Here is a 16,686-nt window from a genome sequence, read left to right on the forward strand (position 1 = left end):
CATTTAACACAAGGTCTGAAAAAGAGTTAAGTACCATCAGCGTGCCAAAGATACCACATCCCTTATTCATTGACGGTTAGCTCTCTCTTTGGCCTGTAAAGCCTTCTTTGAGCAGACTTCCTCTCCTACAAGCAATTTATCATAAGCACTACTGGACCTAAAACCATACTTAGGTTAAGAGCATCCCGTAGTATTAGAGAAAGATGAGATCTATTACATTAGAAACACAGACACACCACAAACTGCAGCAAACCACCACCATTTTCCTAGTCAGTCCAGTTATACCCTTGGCCAAGAACTGAGAGGACTCATTGCTCTCCCTGTATCAACAACATGTCTTTTTACAATCATGATACCAAAAGTAAATAAATAAAGTACTGACTGTGTTGCCAATGATGACCACTGACTTTCGGGCAAGTAACATGCTAAAATTTTCTTCAAAGCTAAAAATGGGACTGAATATTCCTTATCTGTAGATATGCCAAAAGAAAAAGGACTCAACTCTCCTGTCAAGCAATCAAAAAAATTCCTTCTCCTCCATCAAAAAATTCTAGCAAGCTGAAAATAATTTTTAATCACCAGACCCACCAGTTCCTGTTCCTGCCCTGCAAAAAGCACTTTCAAAAATGCTTTAGCAAGAACTTCAGATATTTTAACTAATGCATGTAACTTGCTTATGTTGGTCAAGGCCACTTAAAACATTTAGGCATAGAAATTATGTAAATCTCTTATTATTTAGGAAATGTGCATCAGTATTTTCATTTTTATTGCAATGCCTTTACGAGCCACTTTCTAATCGCAAGGTCCATTTTATTTCACAGGATTTAAGAATATTCTTTTGGATCTAGTTCAAAATGTAGTATGTTCTTATACAGTAGAGCCTTCACCTTGGCTGGGGCCACTCAGCTACTCGAAGTATTAGAACATCAGGGTTACTAGCAAGTAGCAATTTTGTTACATACTTAACACTATATAAAAACACAACAAAAATGCAGATTGCCTCAGATATCTCAAAAATACAAATAAAAGAAATCGACATTCATCACGAATCCGTTTGGCTCCAGCAGAGGACCCCTAAATATGCTTAATTTTCCCATATGTTTCACCTTCAATTAATGTTACCAAATATGCTTCTTATTGCACAGTATTTAAAAATACCATTTATAAGATGGCCTATCCTGTAGGCCTCACATTCTCATTGATTTGCTGGTTTTCTGGACAAGGATAAGTTCCATGTTCCAATTAACTAACCTATGGTTGATCTGTTTTTGCCAACTAGCCAGCAGTGGTAGCTGAAGAGTGACAGTATACTGATGAAGAACATGGCTGCCACAAAGAAAAGGAACAGTACGTGGAATTTTGCATGAGTATCTGGCAGTTCATTCTGGGGAGAAAGAGAGAAAGAGATTAATACATTAACACTTTTTAGCAACCAATGTAGTATTGTCGCTCAACATCTTCTGCCACACTCATTCTGCTATAGGTCTTCCAACTCACTTTTCACAAAGCAAAAAAACCCACAAGCCCAGCTTTCCTTTCATGTCATGTTAAACTGGTATACAACATATTTAAAGCTGACGGGTACCCTTTCCACTTCAGTTTAGTAGCATGAGTGCATATGTCCATCTGTTAGTTTTTAAATGCACAGCAAAGGGCAAGGAAAAAAAATCTATACTAAAAATGTTAACTGTGCAGCCACTAGCAGAGACACACAGAGAAAACGTGTCCAAAATTACTTTATTTGAGGGAGGAAAATAGAACAAAAATGTCCAAACCCTTTCCTGGCAAAGTAATAACACTGAACCTACTTTTGAACCGGTGTAAGAAATGTAAAAGGGAAATGGCTGCCATACTGTGTTTCCAAGACTGAACAACTCCTAGACAAGACCTGGGACTGATGTTCAATTTTTGGTGATCTCTAAGGTTTATGCAACAATCTGCATGTACCTAGCAAAACATATTTGCCACGTCTGACCAGGCAGAAGTGATTCACCAGATCTATATGAAAAAGAACAATTTCAGTACAACCGCCATATAAAAAAATAAACTCCCACCCATATTGGATAGTTGATTCCACCCTCAACCCCAGCTATTTTTAGGCTTGCATTTTCAAGAGGCCAATAGGATTTGTAACAATACTATTCCAGTTCTATATCATCAAAATCACAGTACTTTTAAGTAGCTGACCTTTAACAGCACTATGAAAGCAAAGAGGCTATTTTTATTCAGCTGTTTAGTTAGCATTATTGCCATTACTTTTTTCCATTAGCTCATTCAGTATACCCACTTATCTAAGGCCGATTTTTTTTTAAGACTAAAACACATTTAAATTAAGATCAAGTGCATATAGATATTAACTATATCCCTGCTTGCTGCCTGTATTTATAGGCAACAGATTACAAGTCTTGTTCCTTCCATGATGGTGCAAATAGCTACCGTGACTGTATTAGAAAAATTATAGTAGGACCAGTATTTAAATAATTACAGCAATATTGGGTTTTACCTTTGGACAATTCTCTGCAGCTTTCCTGCGGCAAAGCTTTGCGCAAACAAAGACAATTTATTAAACACTAGTATTATGTTCAGACAAAGTGTTTGAAAACAGCACAGGCTTTGTTAGGAACAAAATGGTTGGTGTGCATATGTGCTCTCGGATGTGCTGAGTTCCAACGCCCATCAGCAGCCTTAGCCCCTGTTCTCCAAGAGGACAGAGGACAGAGTACATAGGAGCACACTACTGACTTCCAAGGCATGAAATTTTCTACCGAAGCACAGAAGTATTGCTATTCAGATGGCGGCTGGATCACTTTCAAGTGGTTCCTCAGCTTGAACAGCATGACTACACCAGGTGCATTCTTTGCTATTTTTTTCCATCCCAAGTAAGGTTTACATGAATATTTTGTGTTATGAAACCAATCATAAAAGTCTCAAAAGCTCGGAATACTCCAGAGGTATAAAGCAATGGTTTATAAATTACAAAATCTTTCTGACTTCAGAACACATTTATTACCATTAGATGTAGTTTCAGTGAAAATCATAAAAAAATAAATTGCCATTCTTTGCACAATTTGTTTAAAAAAAGAACCCATAACACATCATTACAGTTTTTCATCCCAGTATCCTTCAGTACTGAGATATGTTTGTGGGATATATCCTTAGTGTAACATCTGAAACTGAACCAGTACTTCAGAAAATAAAGCAAGAAACAGGGAAGTTTAGTTTAAATCAGCTTTTAAATTCTGAACTTTATACCTAAAAAGTGGTATTAGCCATTTTAGCTAAGATGCTAGCAATTAATGAATCTGCTATAAGCAAGATGTATGGCTTTTAGGTTATATTAATCTGAGCAGAAAGCCTAGGGAGAGCCCAAGCACCTACCCTGGAGTCAGGCAGATATACACAGCATTTTCAAAAATGCTGGCTACCATCAGATCATGTTACAGTAAGCACACAATAGCAGAGTCCAGCTCTCTGAACTGCCGTCAAAGTTCAGTTTCCTTATTTACTGCATTTTTTTTTAAAATGCAGTTTTGCTTAGACAATTTGTGCAACAGTCCATCTTCCCCCTGCTGTAGAAATATGTTGTGTTTTGTGATCCCCTGAAATCAAGGCTAGTAAAATACATATTCCAATTGCTGCTTGTTCCTAAGCTTCATGTTAAAGCTCTGATGACTTTTCCTACCTCAGAGCACACTGCGGTGTCCTCCAATTTCCTAATTAATTTTTGTAACTTCTGTATCTATGACTCTTTTGGAATTGCATATTTAAACAAAATAGGGCTCTATAAAGAATTCTTAGGCCAGTTGATTTTGAAACTCAAAAAGCAGTAGCAGTCTCAGCTTAGTCTTTGCATTTACTGTGAGCCAGAAAATACGTTTATTTCAGTTGCATCTTCCTGAAACAGTAGCTATGTAACCTGGAGAAGGGTTTTTTGAATTATGCACAATTTATCTGCACAATCCCCAGGGAGCATTTACCTCTTCTGACTACCCAGTTTCAGACACTGTTTGTAAGTTCCTGAATGACAGCTGCAGAACTGAAGCACCTTTCAAAAATGGCCAATTCCTTTCTGGAAAGAAGCGTGCAGGCTTAGAGTGTGTATAACAGGCTTATTCACAGTTGTGTTCCAGCAACAGTCCACATGACACAACATGTGAAAAGAGAGTGAAACTTCAGACATTAGTTATTTAAAATCATTATGCTCAGCAGCAGCACAGAAGCAGTCTTGCAGGTGAAAGAACTGCAGAGTTTACAAAAGGAAGCAATTTGCACAATAAAATTTGGGCTACTTAGCACACGTAATAGACTGAAGCCAGTCACTACTCTAAAGAGTCCCCTACAAACTCATTCATAAGCAGTCGTTTGAGCATACACCAGGTCACAAAAAGCCCCAAACAAAGCTCACAACAAAAAAAGTACTGTCAGAGTTTCACACATTACTCATCTTTTAATAGCTAGGTCTAGCTTAAATCTAGAGAAAACTCAGATGATCTAATGTCTGTCCTTATGTGTATATGCAAGAGGAATGAGTTCTAAGAATCTGGAATTGCTCGTTCTTTGTTTTTGTTTTTTTTTTTTTTTTTTTTTTTTTTTTTGTCGTTGTTATTGTTGTTGTTTTCCTCTGTTCTTGTTAGTGTTGTTGTTTTGTTAATACAACCAAAGTCTTGCAGAAACCCGTGCCATCTACCCACAACACATATCACATCCTTGAATTAGTTATACTCAGGATTGCCAATATAATTTGGAGCACAATGAAGACATTGAAAACAGCTGGAAAATATACAGGTTTCAAGGGGGAGGGAGGGCAGAAAGAATGAGAGCAGATACAAATATACACTGGGAAGTACCACCATGCACTGTGTAAACAAGGCATCAAGGACTGGGCGTTCAGCCAGTGCTGGTGTTTGTATCAAATACATTTGCTTAAACTGAGATATTATCTGCCCATCTTTAACAACTTCCTAGATAGAAATAAAAATTTAATGAACATAGGAAAAGTAGTTTGGAGTATTAAAAAAAAAGTTTCCTTGATCTACAAAACAGATTTTAACATCTGCTTCAGTGTGTAAGCCTATGGTAAACATTTACAACCACTGTGGTTGTTCCATCGCTGTATGAACAGTATCAAGATCTTTAGCATTTCTGCACAGAGCCTGAAAGATGCTACGTAAAATTCTTGCATGTGCAAACGGGCAACACAAAGACTTTCTTCAACAGAAGAGTTAGGTAGGTGTGCATGTCTCTCAATGTTCCCAAGTATGCATATGTGTGTCATGTCTCTATGCAAGTATTCTCAATGGTGCAAAACAATGGATTGCTAACATTTGTGTAGTTAGCACATACACCTTCACAACCTCATTATTAGAAGTTCTGAAGTGACCAAGGTTACACTCCTGAAGAAGCAGTTCATCTTCTATCCCAACACCAGATATATACAGCAGTTTGTTGCACACTTTCTCTGAAAAACATCTATGAGGAAGCAAAAAAGAAATACTACCTTTTGAAGGTATACTGTAACATTTCTGATAGTCGAGCTTTGGGTGGGGGGAAACAACATCTAGAGAGCCTCAATAGAAAATGTCAAAGCAGTAATCTGTCTGATGCTGTAGCAGACAAAGCTGAGCATTAGCAATGTAGTGAAGCAGTCTATAGACAGCACGTGTCAGCAGTACTCTACTCTGATCTGGATATAAACGCAGAGAGAAGGTTCCATGACTCTATCCTGCAGTCAACAGCACTTGACTAAAAGCTTACATACTAGAGACATACTAAATTTTGCAAGCCTACATGAGTATGGTGCTGCCACCTCTTTCTGGACGCCTACTTTAATCAGGCTCTTATAAGATCAGAGGAATATTAGCTTTGTGGAATGAGAACAAGTAATCAATGAGTAAAGTGAGTCAGAGACCTACACTAATGATAAGATCATGGCATCACCAGATTCTGTCTTGGAAGTAACCGGAAGTGGAAGCAACAAGTGCAAGCACACTACATTGTCTACTGTCACATTTCAGAAGTAGCCCATTCTTGCAGGAAGCACTTTTAACAACTACATAATTTTAAAAAAGAAATAAAATTCCTCTTAAGTTTACTTCCTCTGCTCAAGGGTCCACTTCAAACTTCAAGATTGTGTCCGATGGGCTTTGGCAGAGCCTTGCTGCAAATGCTGGTATTAATGTTCATTGTGGTCAGATGTCCTGTGGACTTTTGTTGCACTAACACTTATGAAGTGAGGTGACAAAGCAATTTTTTTTTTTTTTTTTTTGTTCAAGCACTGACTGGTAAATATGTAAGAGCACATCTACAGTTTCATTAGGAATTGCATACAAAGCACTAGAAAGCAGCCAGGCAGATATCTGGGAGTGGCGCATTCATCAATTAAAAATTTAACTATTTAGAGTCAAGCAAGACTGAACAGCAGAATGAGACCATTTCATTTGAAATATCTATCAAGCCACAGCTATGAATGATAAATACATTTATGGCTTTCATCTCACACAATACTGACAGGTCAATTCCCACACAGTTCCTTGCTCTCCAGTGACCCGCTGCTATACAGAACTGACAGATTAAGAGAAACATTGTACTTTGGCAGGTCAGACCCAGAGGCTTAGATGAACACAAACAAACGTACTTTTTACACCATTTATCTTACTTGTCTAATGCCAGCTGTCTCAAAGTACAGCTATTCTGAATACATGATCAAGCTTTTCGTACCCTGACATGGCAACATCTTTTTGCTCCAATAAAGATTATTTCCACAGCTATAGATAAAGACTGCTTTTCCCATTTACTCTGACATCAACTAGCATCTAAGAAATATGCACCGGTATTTACTTATAAAAATGTGATGGAGAGCCTTCCACTTACAGTGATTTTTCTCATGTTAGTTAATGGAAACTGATTAAGGGAATTCTGACACTAACTTTTCTGCCTAGAAACAGGAAGGCACAGTACAAGGCTTTGGAGATGAAAGGGAACAACACCAGAAGACACTCTATTCAGCCTGGAATGTGACTGGAACAGAACTGATAAAAGGGATATAACACTGATGTACAAGGACGGTTGCCCTTCACATAAACGTTATTAAATCTACTAAGATGCGTGTATGTATATCAATCATTTCATAACTGCTAAAAGTTGCAAGGAAGATGTACATCATTAACACTGCACATATCTTAGCATTCTACCCACATTAGATCGATAAAAGCCACTAGTATGAACTTCAGACATGCCTACGTAGGGACTCCAAAACAGAGCTCGGTCAGTTCCCAAGAAATTAATATGCCTTATCTGGCAGCAGATTATCCACACAAGTCTAGGACGATACAAAATTGTGACCTGTATTTCACATTTGTCAGTATTTATATATATATATATATATGTATGCGTGCATATATATATACACACACATATACATATATATATATATATATGTAATTGTTCGGTATAGACAGTTCTTTCTGTATCTACATATCTATATCCAATAGTCTCAAAAAAACCTGAGCTGTGCCACTCGATTTCGATGGAGCTGAGACATTGCAGTGTCCTCATCAGAACTTCTTCCCCCAGTTACTCATTCTGGGCAGTGTAATACATTTAATTCATTAACATTCACAAGGTTCTCCTGCTTCAGTCACTTCGACTGATGCTGTTAATGATAATGAACTATGGAACAGAGTAAATGGTGAGTGACAACATGCTGATGCAGCCTCCAATAACACATGCGGGGTTGACCAAATTAACAAACAAATAAAAGCCTTAGAACTTACTGTCCAAAACTTTATGAAGTACTGCAAGACTGTAGCAGCAACAAACAGACAGTACAGTAAGGAATACATTAAAAACAGGAGGAAGAATTTGTAGTTAGAAAATCCCACACAATTATTCACCCTAGAAGGAAGGGAAAGAGAAAAGAAGTTACTATGATATACAAAAAAATAAAATCAAATAAAAAACCCAATACATTCAGCTTTTGCAGAGCATAACGTGTATGTCAGTGGTGTGTCCAAAAGAGTCTGACATTAGTGTTTCAGACTCATTTTAAGCCACCATTTTGAAGTCTCTTTCCTTACGCCAAATGATCTGGGCCCCTCGCATAAATTTTGCCCCCCCCCGAAGTTCTACAGGCCAGGACATAAGCTGGCAAAGCGTATGATACATACAGTCTGTATAGGCAGCGTCTCGCACACTATGAACTAACTGCAGTCATCACAGAAGATAGTATAAGCCTCTCCATCAATTTCAGTGGATGTTGCTTTGGTTACAAAACCACCCTCAAGTCAACTGCTGACAGCATTATTTTTATAGTGACAGCAGATAATATTTTTACCGACTACCAGTAAATACAAACTGCAGAAGAGTAACTGTCTGAGTGGTCTTATGTATCACCTAGAACAGAGAACTGATTTTCACAGTGTCATGGGTATCTCCTCTCTTGGTAACAACACCAAACTAAACAAAATAAATAAATGCCATTTCTCATAGGTCTCCTTAACGCCAGGGTTCCTCTATGTAAGGAGAAACTGCATGATTTGGGCTACTGGGCCTACAACTCTGTGTTGCAACACACATAAGGAACAGATTTATTTTCACATATTAAAGCCTCCAAGTTTTACATCCAAGTTGCATTTTTGAAGCATCATCTAATTCATCATTATCATACTGGTCTTTTTTTTGTTTTCATAAACTTACCATGGACAGTGGTGGTCCATTTTTAGTACACATCTGAAAGATACAATTTCCAGTAAGTTAAAGCAAAAAACTACATTTTCTTTCTAAGACACATACTTTTAGCTTCTGTATGTTAGGGGGCTGTTTTGTTTTGTTTGGGTTTTTTTGAAGTATTTTGCCCCACTGTATCTTTTTCAAGACTTTCTCAATCATGCCAATTCTCTGTATTATAGCAGCCATCCTTTCACCCAAAGGGACCAAGTGAGATCCAGAAGACCACCTCTGCAGAGAGTCTCTTAAATTAACATAGGGATCATTACTGAGCAACACCAGGAAACAGTTCATTAAGCCATACTAGTTTCATGTGCACACTAACAGAAAACAAATCCAAAGGACCCTTCAGAGTTCTGTGGACAAGGTATGTTAGCCTGGCATTCACTTCAACTAAGTCTATCTTAGGACTATTTTTGCTACCTTTTTTTTTGTTTGCTGCTTGCTTGTTTGTTTTTTAAAGCTAACTGAGGAAAAGAGAAGCACAGTAGGTAATCTGAATTGTCCACATGCCATTTTCATCTGTGTTACTATAAGGACAGACACTAGACATTTCAGACACACATACATTCACTGTATTTGCTAATAAATGCGATGTTAGCCCAAAACATGTGTATTAAGTTCTTCGGTTAACTCGATTTCCTCAACCTCAGCCTACTGAAGCTCACACACAGCCTCAGTCTTCAGTGCCTTTACAGACTTCTCTGATGATTCAGAATGAAGCTAGGGAATAGCAGTGATGTCTCTGAAATGGTTAAGGCATGTGATTCCACTGTCAATCTTTGACAAAGTTTTTTAGTATTATTAGTAGCACATGTCTGTTTCAAGTCTGTAGAAGCAAGATATAAGAGTTCTATAATAAACATTTGCTGGTGCTGAGGTGCTGGTAACTCAAACCTGCCTTTCTTTACTTGCAATCACGGATTGATTGATTCATTTTAAAATATAAGTACAGTTTTACAACGCTACAAGCAGGTTTCCTAAAAAGTTTCACCACTTCAGACAGTGGGGCTGCAGTAGTAACACTGCACCAACAGGAGGAACTTTGCTCTTTCATGAAATCCAAGTACTGGGGGCCGGAGAGGAACAAATAGTAAAACCTGCTGTTATGCAAGGCCTGGCACACTAAAGACATGAACACAATAATGTGACGATCACAGGAGAGAGAAAATCCATCATTTCAGATTCAGTAACTTACATGTCACATGCAGAACAGTGGTGGCAGCGGTCAGGTTTGATTAGCTGGCATCGATCACAGTATCTGATTGCTGCATTCAAGTGGCAAGGGTCAAATCATTAGAACTCATTTAATTTTACAAAGGTTTCCCCCCTTAATAAGAACTGAATCTTAAAGAGCTTCCTGCCCTCCCCTGCCACAGCTGTTCTCACAGACCTTCACATGCCTACTCTCCTATGGTATGCACTTTTGAGCTTTTAAAGAAATGTAGCATATGAAAGTATTTAAAAGACTTTAATCTACTACTACTGTACCAAGTCCATTTCCATTTATTCTTTCGCTCCACAGTCTTCCCATCCTTCACCCACTGGCACTGATCCCCTACTGTTTTTTACCTCTGGACCAGTTACTCAGCCATTCTGCTGTGAAACTACAGTCTTTCAGCAAGCCAACTTTCTGCATTAGCTTTCTCTATCCTCTTCAGCAAATAGTGATCTAGCAGACTGTTCAGCTCTTCATCATCTTTCCCGGATATTTTTAAACAAGCCTTCAGGCTCTTCTCAATGGATATAAGGCACCAACACAGGCAGTTTGAAAGGAGGAGGAAAGCCAACACCTACAGCTAGGCAGAATTGCTAAGAGCTGGCAAGAGCTTCCCAGACCACCCCAGAAATTTAAGACTGGGATTCCCTTAAAGAGAGGCTTGTATTCAAAAAAGCCAGGTGTCCTTTAGGCTTTGTTTGGAAAGTCACAGTAAACTTTGGTAACAGTTATTCTGAGTAGTTTGTGTTTTTGGAAAACTCTACAGGGTTGTTACTTTTAAGAAAGAGCAACAGATATATATACATATAAAAGCTAGATTTTTTTTTTTAAAGAATATACATATGTATAAGACAGTTTCACAGATCATTCTCATATAACTTGGAATAAAAATGTCTATATCTATATAAAAGGCAAATACAGAAATAGCCCATAACTAGCTTTGTACTGAATTGCAGATAGGAATGAAACAACATTTATTCGTTCTTAAATTCTAGACTTAAGTATGATGTTCCTCCTCCTGCTGAGCTGATATAGCTCAGAAAAAGAAGTTTAAAAGGGGGATATAAAAGATTATAAAATTGAATTAGAAGTTTATCTTTCTCTATTTCTAGATATATTAGCTATATTTATTTGCTGTGTTTATTTTTTATAGCCACAATTAGATATAAATGTCATCTATCTAATTGCTAGAAGAGTCTTTTTTTTTTTTTAATTCCAAATACTGTCTATATACTGAGATCCTCAGACAAAGGACTCCAGTTTCTCTTGGGGAAAAAAAACAACAGCTGAAACAAATAATGAAACAAATAATGAAACAAGGTCATGGCCTTTGCAATATGCGCTCAATAGATTGTTCATCAGTGACATCAAATGAATTTTACTGAATTAAACTAGCAGCTTCAGGAGCACAGAATTATCTTTATATCTCACCTCTCGATGCTGTTGTTGTATAAACAGGCAAGTCTTTAGCAGCTCTTCTCAAAATCTCTTGCTGGGATTCTGGTCTCTCTTCTTTTTCATATTGTTCTTTATCAGCTTTTGATAAACAGAACTAGGAGGGAGGGAGAAAATGGAATAAAGGGAGGAGATTAATTATTAGTTTGCGTTCTAGTCAAGCTCCAAGGAAAAGACCCTATGTATCTTAATCCTATGTCTTTGGGTAAACCCCACCCACCAACCTAAAAAATGCCACAAAGGAAAAAGAATGCTACACGAATTACAGGAGATCCTCCATGATCGTCCTGGGCCTATTTTAAAGGAAATTATTTTCATCTCTATTCCATTATCTGTAGTATTTTCCCTTCAACACAAAGGAAGGCAGAGACTCAAGGGAGTTTTAAGAAGGCACAACCCTTTCTTTAACTCCTGGTAAGTGTAAAGCGATGGGTGAGTAAGAGGAAGGTGCAACAGTCCTTTGCTGCTACAGGGCACTAAAGTTCTCTTATCCCACTTCCTCTCTCTGATTTCAACAGAGGTGCAAACCAGAGGGGGAAAAAAAGTGTGGGGGGAGCTTCATGGCTACAGCACAGAAACTGAAAGAGTTTAACTGGAATTTTTACGTGGGAGTAGTCAGCACCAGTCTCAAAATCCATGAGCTCTACTGAAACCAACTTCAGCAAAGCCTGCACAGTTTGAGTTACGATTTAAGTAAAGCACGAGGAGCATTCCTGTTGAAGCCTCACTGAAATGCAGAGCTTTACCAGAAGAACCTGGAGAGCGTTTACTCACTTGTGAAACACTTAGTTTGGTATCCACTGAAATTGAGCTTTACCATTAAGCCCCATAAAACCCAGTGTGCTGACAAGCCCCTGTGGAGTGAGGGCTGAATTCACTATTTCATTTGGCATTTTTCTCTTCTGAAGCACTTTTAAACTCCGAGCTTCCTGCATGGACTACAAGAGCCCTTTTTATAAACACACATAGACAAAGTATTCATGGTAGTGAGTGGAAAATGCTGTGTGCGCAGCTGCAACAAAAATTGGCTTAGTGTGGTTTAATATGACCGTATTTTCCTATGAAGAACATGTATATGATTAGTTCACATGGATTTTCCTCTCATCCTGTACTTTTTCCTCTTTTGGATTACTGTCAGTTGGCAAGCAATAATGAAAACTCCATTTACAGAAAGGAGGAAGCAGTAAGACATTGGTGCAATTTCTCTGTGTTATTTCTTAATCCAGAATGCAAGCACGTTGCCTCCTATTTCACAGAATCTAGTTAAGCCTCCTGTTACATACAGTATCATTCCAGTTATTGGGCCTAACTACCATTCAAAGGTGAAACATGAAACATAATCCCCTTTTAAATAATCAGAAATTATGATTAATCTTTGCGAAGGGCAAAATTCAAGTTTAACATTTCAGTCATCACCAAGAGTTTGACCTTAAATCTTAATCTCTAAAATAGATATTTACTCAAACATGAAAACTGGAGATGCTCACATCAAAAGTTTAATAGAGATATGAAGCATCATGCCAGTCAACAGTGGTGCAATATGCCTTCCTCCCCCTACTGCCCTTGTGAGTCTGCTAGGTGACCCAATGTCCTGCAATTTAGCAGAGGTTGCATTAAACATGAAATACTACTTCTGGGTGACATTGCTATGGCAAACCATTAATGCACAGAAAAGGAACTAAATCACAAGATTTATAACTTTTAATTTGTCCCAGTAACATCATAATATTACTCCAAAAATTCTGGATAGGATTTTGGTTTTCTGAAGAGCTGTATTTCTGTTCTAATTTCAGAAATTAATAGGGCCATGAGACCACAGACTCTTTGGACAATGGCAGGATATGTACAAAAGACATCAAAAGTTGTCTGTTACCGCATAGCTAACAGAATTTCCAGTGAGGTTCCAGCAGTTCTTATTGAAAACAGAAAGAGTCCCTTTGTTTCCTTCCTCTTTCTGGATCTTGTATAATGTTGATTGTTCTTTCTTATGACAAATGTACAGGGATTACACTAAGACAACAGCAGCTGCAGAATCTTTTTTTAGTTCAATAGTAAGATCACAGGATGCCATTTGTTTTGCAAGAATGGCTAATTTGAATGACTAAAAATATATACGTTTACACTCTCATACAATGGGGAGATTCTGAAATCAGGCTTTGTTTTTAAGTACAACCAGCATAAATTACTCACTGGTACATGAACAGAAGGGACTTGCCCAGAGAGAGAAAAAGCGGTGGTGGGTTTCTTTCTTTGATTGGGTTTTTTATTTGTGTTTTTTTGTTGTTTGTTGTTGCTGTGGGTTTTGTATTTTTTTTCCCCTTTTTTTTTCTTTTTAAAGCTATCTGTAGAAGAAAACTGTATTAAACCTGATCTACCCCCACACCTGATACAGTAAATATTCATTACATGCCATATTCCCAAATCCTCCCTTTCACTCACTGAATATGAAAAGCTTGCTACAACATTTCTGTAACTACAGTATAAGTACTGTCAGAAAAAGTTTTCTATTACTGAAGTATCCAAGCAGACAGTAAAAGTTACTAGGCATTAGCTTTATGAGCGGCTCTAGTTCATACAGCTTTACAAAACCTGGAATAACATAGTTCCAACCACATTTTAATTAGCTAACCTGCTTAACTTTATCATTTTCCTGCAGAACCACCCCTGATTAAGTCAAAACAAACCACGCTGAAGACAAGCCTGTTTGAATTTTTAGGTTTAACAATTCAGTACTACTTTTTTTATTTTAGCTAAACAGCAGAATAGTCATTAGCTTTTTTCATTTTATATTCTGTAGCTTTAAGATACAGATCTCTAAGCCATAATTAAGCACTGCAGAGCAGTGTTTGCTTTTTCTTAGAAGCATGGTTTTAACTCCTTTCAAAAATGTTTAAGGTTGACATTAGCACTGAAAGTCAGTCTTGCCAAAAATAGAATAAAAATTCAACCCCCATAGAGCAACCAAAGCCTCAAACAGTTTAGCCAATTTAAAAGCTTTATGAAACTGAGGAAGGGAAGGGAAGCATTTTAAATTTGGTGCCTCGATTTAATCCTTACATACATATACCTTAGAGAAAACAGAAGACAAGGTAATCCATCTCCGGCTTATTGCAATTAATACTGCTCTCTTTCAAAACAAAACTTCTTACAATCATCATGCAATCTTTTGCCATTACAAAAAGCTCCTTTATTTATTCATTTCCCAATTGTCTCTAAACCTTAACTCTTGACTTACTTCTAAGTGGTTCAGTCCTCAAGGTTATGAGCATAACATTGCATTACTATTTTTCCTTACCCAAACAAAGGTCAAAATTGACTAAAATGAAAATATAAAAATGGTGCCACTGTATTTATCGGTTTTAAAAATTCCAGGTTTCAAGCAAGCTACTTCATAGCAAAGCACTGTATGTGATTGTCCAACTTGTGATGAATTAAACGCACATTTTGTGTAAGGAAATGTCATCACACAAAGTATACTGTATTTTAAGAGTAACTTGATCATTTTCATTCATGATACACTGTCATGCTGTTCTATTTTAGATAATGAGAAGGGAAAGGTGAATCATGCAGTACTGCTAACAAGTTTCATCACTGAAAACAGTTCAGCTATTTATAAAAACAGGCATTGACATTTTTCTAATGTTATATTTACCTCATTAGAGGGGGATGCAGGAGATGTGAAAATTGTCTTCCAATAGGACCATACAAACATGACAAATGACAGATGAAAAACCACAAGGTAGACAACTGCAATAAAATACAAATAAGAGTTGGGTGAATATAGCTGAAAAGAACAAGAAATAAAATCCCTGATCTTTGATGAGGGCTAAACTACTACTCTATGAATCACCTGATAAAATTAAGCTATATTAAACCCTTTTCCCTGGGTAGACTTAGCCCTCTAGGAGTGCTCACTTAAAAAAAAAAAAAAAAAAAAAAAAAAAAAAAAATCACCAAATGTGATGGTTTCTATTCCTCATGGGAATAATATGCTTTTATATGCAATTCCAAAGCAGACTTTGAAGGGAAAAAAAATAAATGAGCCAAAAAAAGCCAGAACTGAACACAGCTTCACCTGTAGCATTTAAGTGACTAACCTTTTTGGATAAAGAAGATGCTACAATTTGTTCCAGATCACAGTAAATTATTTGATAACTGACCTACAGAATTCAATTTAATTTCTACTTCTAATAGAAACAGCACGGTATTGTGCCACTGTAGAAGGCACTGGTCATCAATGACAGTAAAAATTCCAAACCAGGATTTTGGAGAGGACTGCGCTACAAGCTGAAAGCTAGCTATGAGTTAAAAATTTTCTGGTTATCTTCTTTCAAATCATCAGAGGACTGTAATGTGGAAGAGTTCTGCTATTATAGTCACAGGGGCAACTAAATGCAGGTGGCTTTAGCAGGGACCTCAATCAATTTATCAATGGGTCTGTGTGATACGGTTGCCTTAAAGACCTGAGACACAGACCTTGTGACCCAGGAAGCTTCTTCCAATCTTACTTCCTCTAGCAGTTTCTTTTACCACTTGTCAAGAGGAAACAGGTCAGTTGTGGCGGAACAGCAACCCTTAGAAAAGAAGTCATACTAAATATTTACATTACCTTCACTTATATTATCTTCAGTTGCAGGAAGAAGGAAACTTGACCTACTTTCCTATGCACATAGAGTCCCTAAAAAAGCCGTATGACGTACTTCATGGATGGCAGAATAGGCTTGAAACTTTGGGAACTTCCAACAGCTCAGAAAATGCTTGTGCACAGCCACAGAAGATGTGGTCTTAATTTATCATCTTTCAGGATTTTCATTGCTTGTTGCAGTAAAACACCCAAGCAAACTGTATTTGACCTTTTCTTCAGATAACTATGCTTTTTACCTTTGCCTCTGTCTCCTCCAACCTCACAGACAGATTTGGCAAATTTTCAGTTGTGGAGCTGACTGAAAATGCAAGAAGCAAAACTTTTTTGTAAAGCCATCCTAAAATTGTCATCCTGATAGGAAAGAACTTGTGTATTGCTGTACTAGGCACTGCATAATTAGAAATTTTTGTTGAAAGTATACTACACGCATTCAAACATAATGTGGTTAAGCAATTAAAGCATGAGAAAATGGTTTGGAAAAGAGGAAAAACAGACAGAAAATTGGAGTGGAATCAGCTGCACAGATCAGAGTTTTGAGAGAAGCGGGTGAGAAGAGTTGAATAGAAGGAAAGAGGAAATGAGACACAGAGGAGGGCAGGGCACAGCAAAACTAACTTACACAGTAAACAGTTCTATTCTGTCC

The 16,686-nt window shown here is 37.4% G+C and overlaps 1 protein-coding gene across 7 annotated transcripts in view; it reads right to left on the reverse strand.

The window, feature by feature from the left end:
- Positions 1-16,686, reverse strand: part of ZDHHC20 (zinc finger DHHC-type palmitoyltransferase 20) — a 50,826-nt gene that overhangs the window by 12,074 nt on the left and 22,066 nt on the right. For 4 of the 7 annotated variants that reach the window (XM_042791928.1, XM_042791929.1, XM_042791925.1 and 1 more), the window contains exons 3-9: positions 15,051-15,145; positions 11,375-11,495; positions 9,923-9,992; positions 8,695-8,727; positions 7,773-7,893; positions 2,504-2,539; positions 1,252-1,384 (exon numbers count right to left, since the gene is read on the reverse strand). In XM_042791928.1, coding sequence (XP_042647862.1) covers positions 1,252-1,384; positions 2,504-2,539; positions 7,773-7,893; positions 8,695-8,727; positions 9,923-9,992; positions 11,375-11,495; positions 15,051-15,145 — 609 coding nt within the window. The remainder of the gene's footprint in view (positions 1-1,251; positions 1,385-2,503; positions 2,540-7,772; positions 7,894-8,694; positions 8,728-9,922; positions 9,993-11,374; positions 11,496-15,050; positions 15,146-16,686) is intronic. The other 3 variants (XM_042791930.1, XM_042791927.1, XM_042791926.1) reach the window with 1 other exon arrangement.

Source organism: Tyto alba, unplaced genomic scaffold, assembly GCF_018691265.1.
Source record: "Tyto alba isolate M040663 unplaced genomic scaffold, T.alba_DEE_v4.0 Super-Scaffold_2, whole genome shotgun sequence".
Taxonomy (NCBI): Eukaryota; Metazoa; Chordata; class Aves; order Strigiformes; family Tytonidae; genus Tyto; species Tyto alba.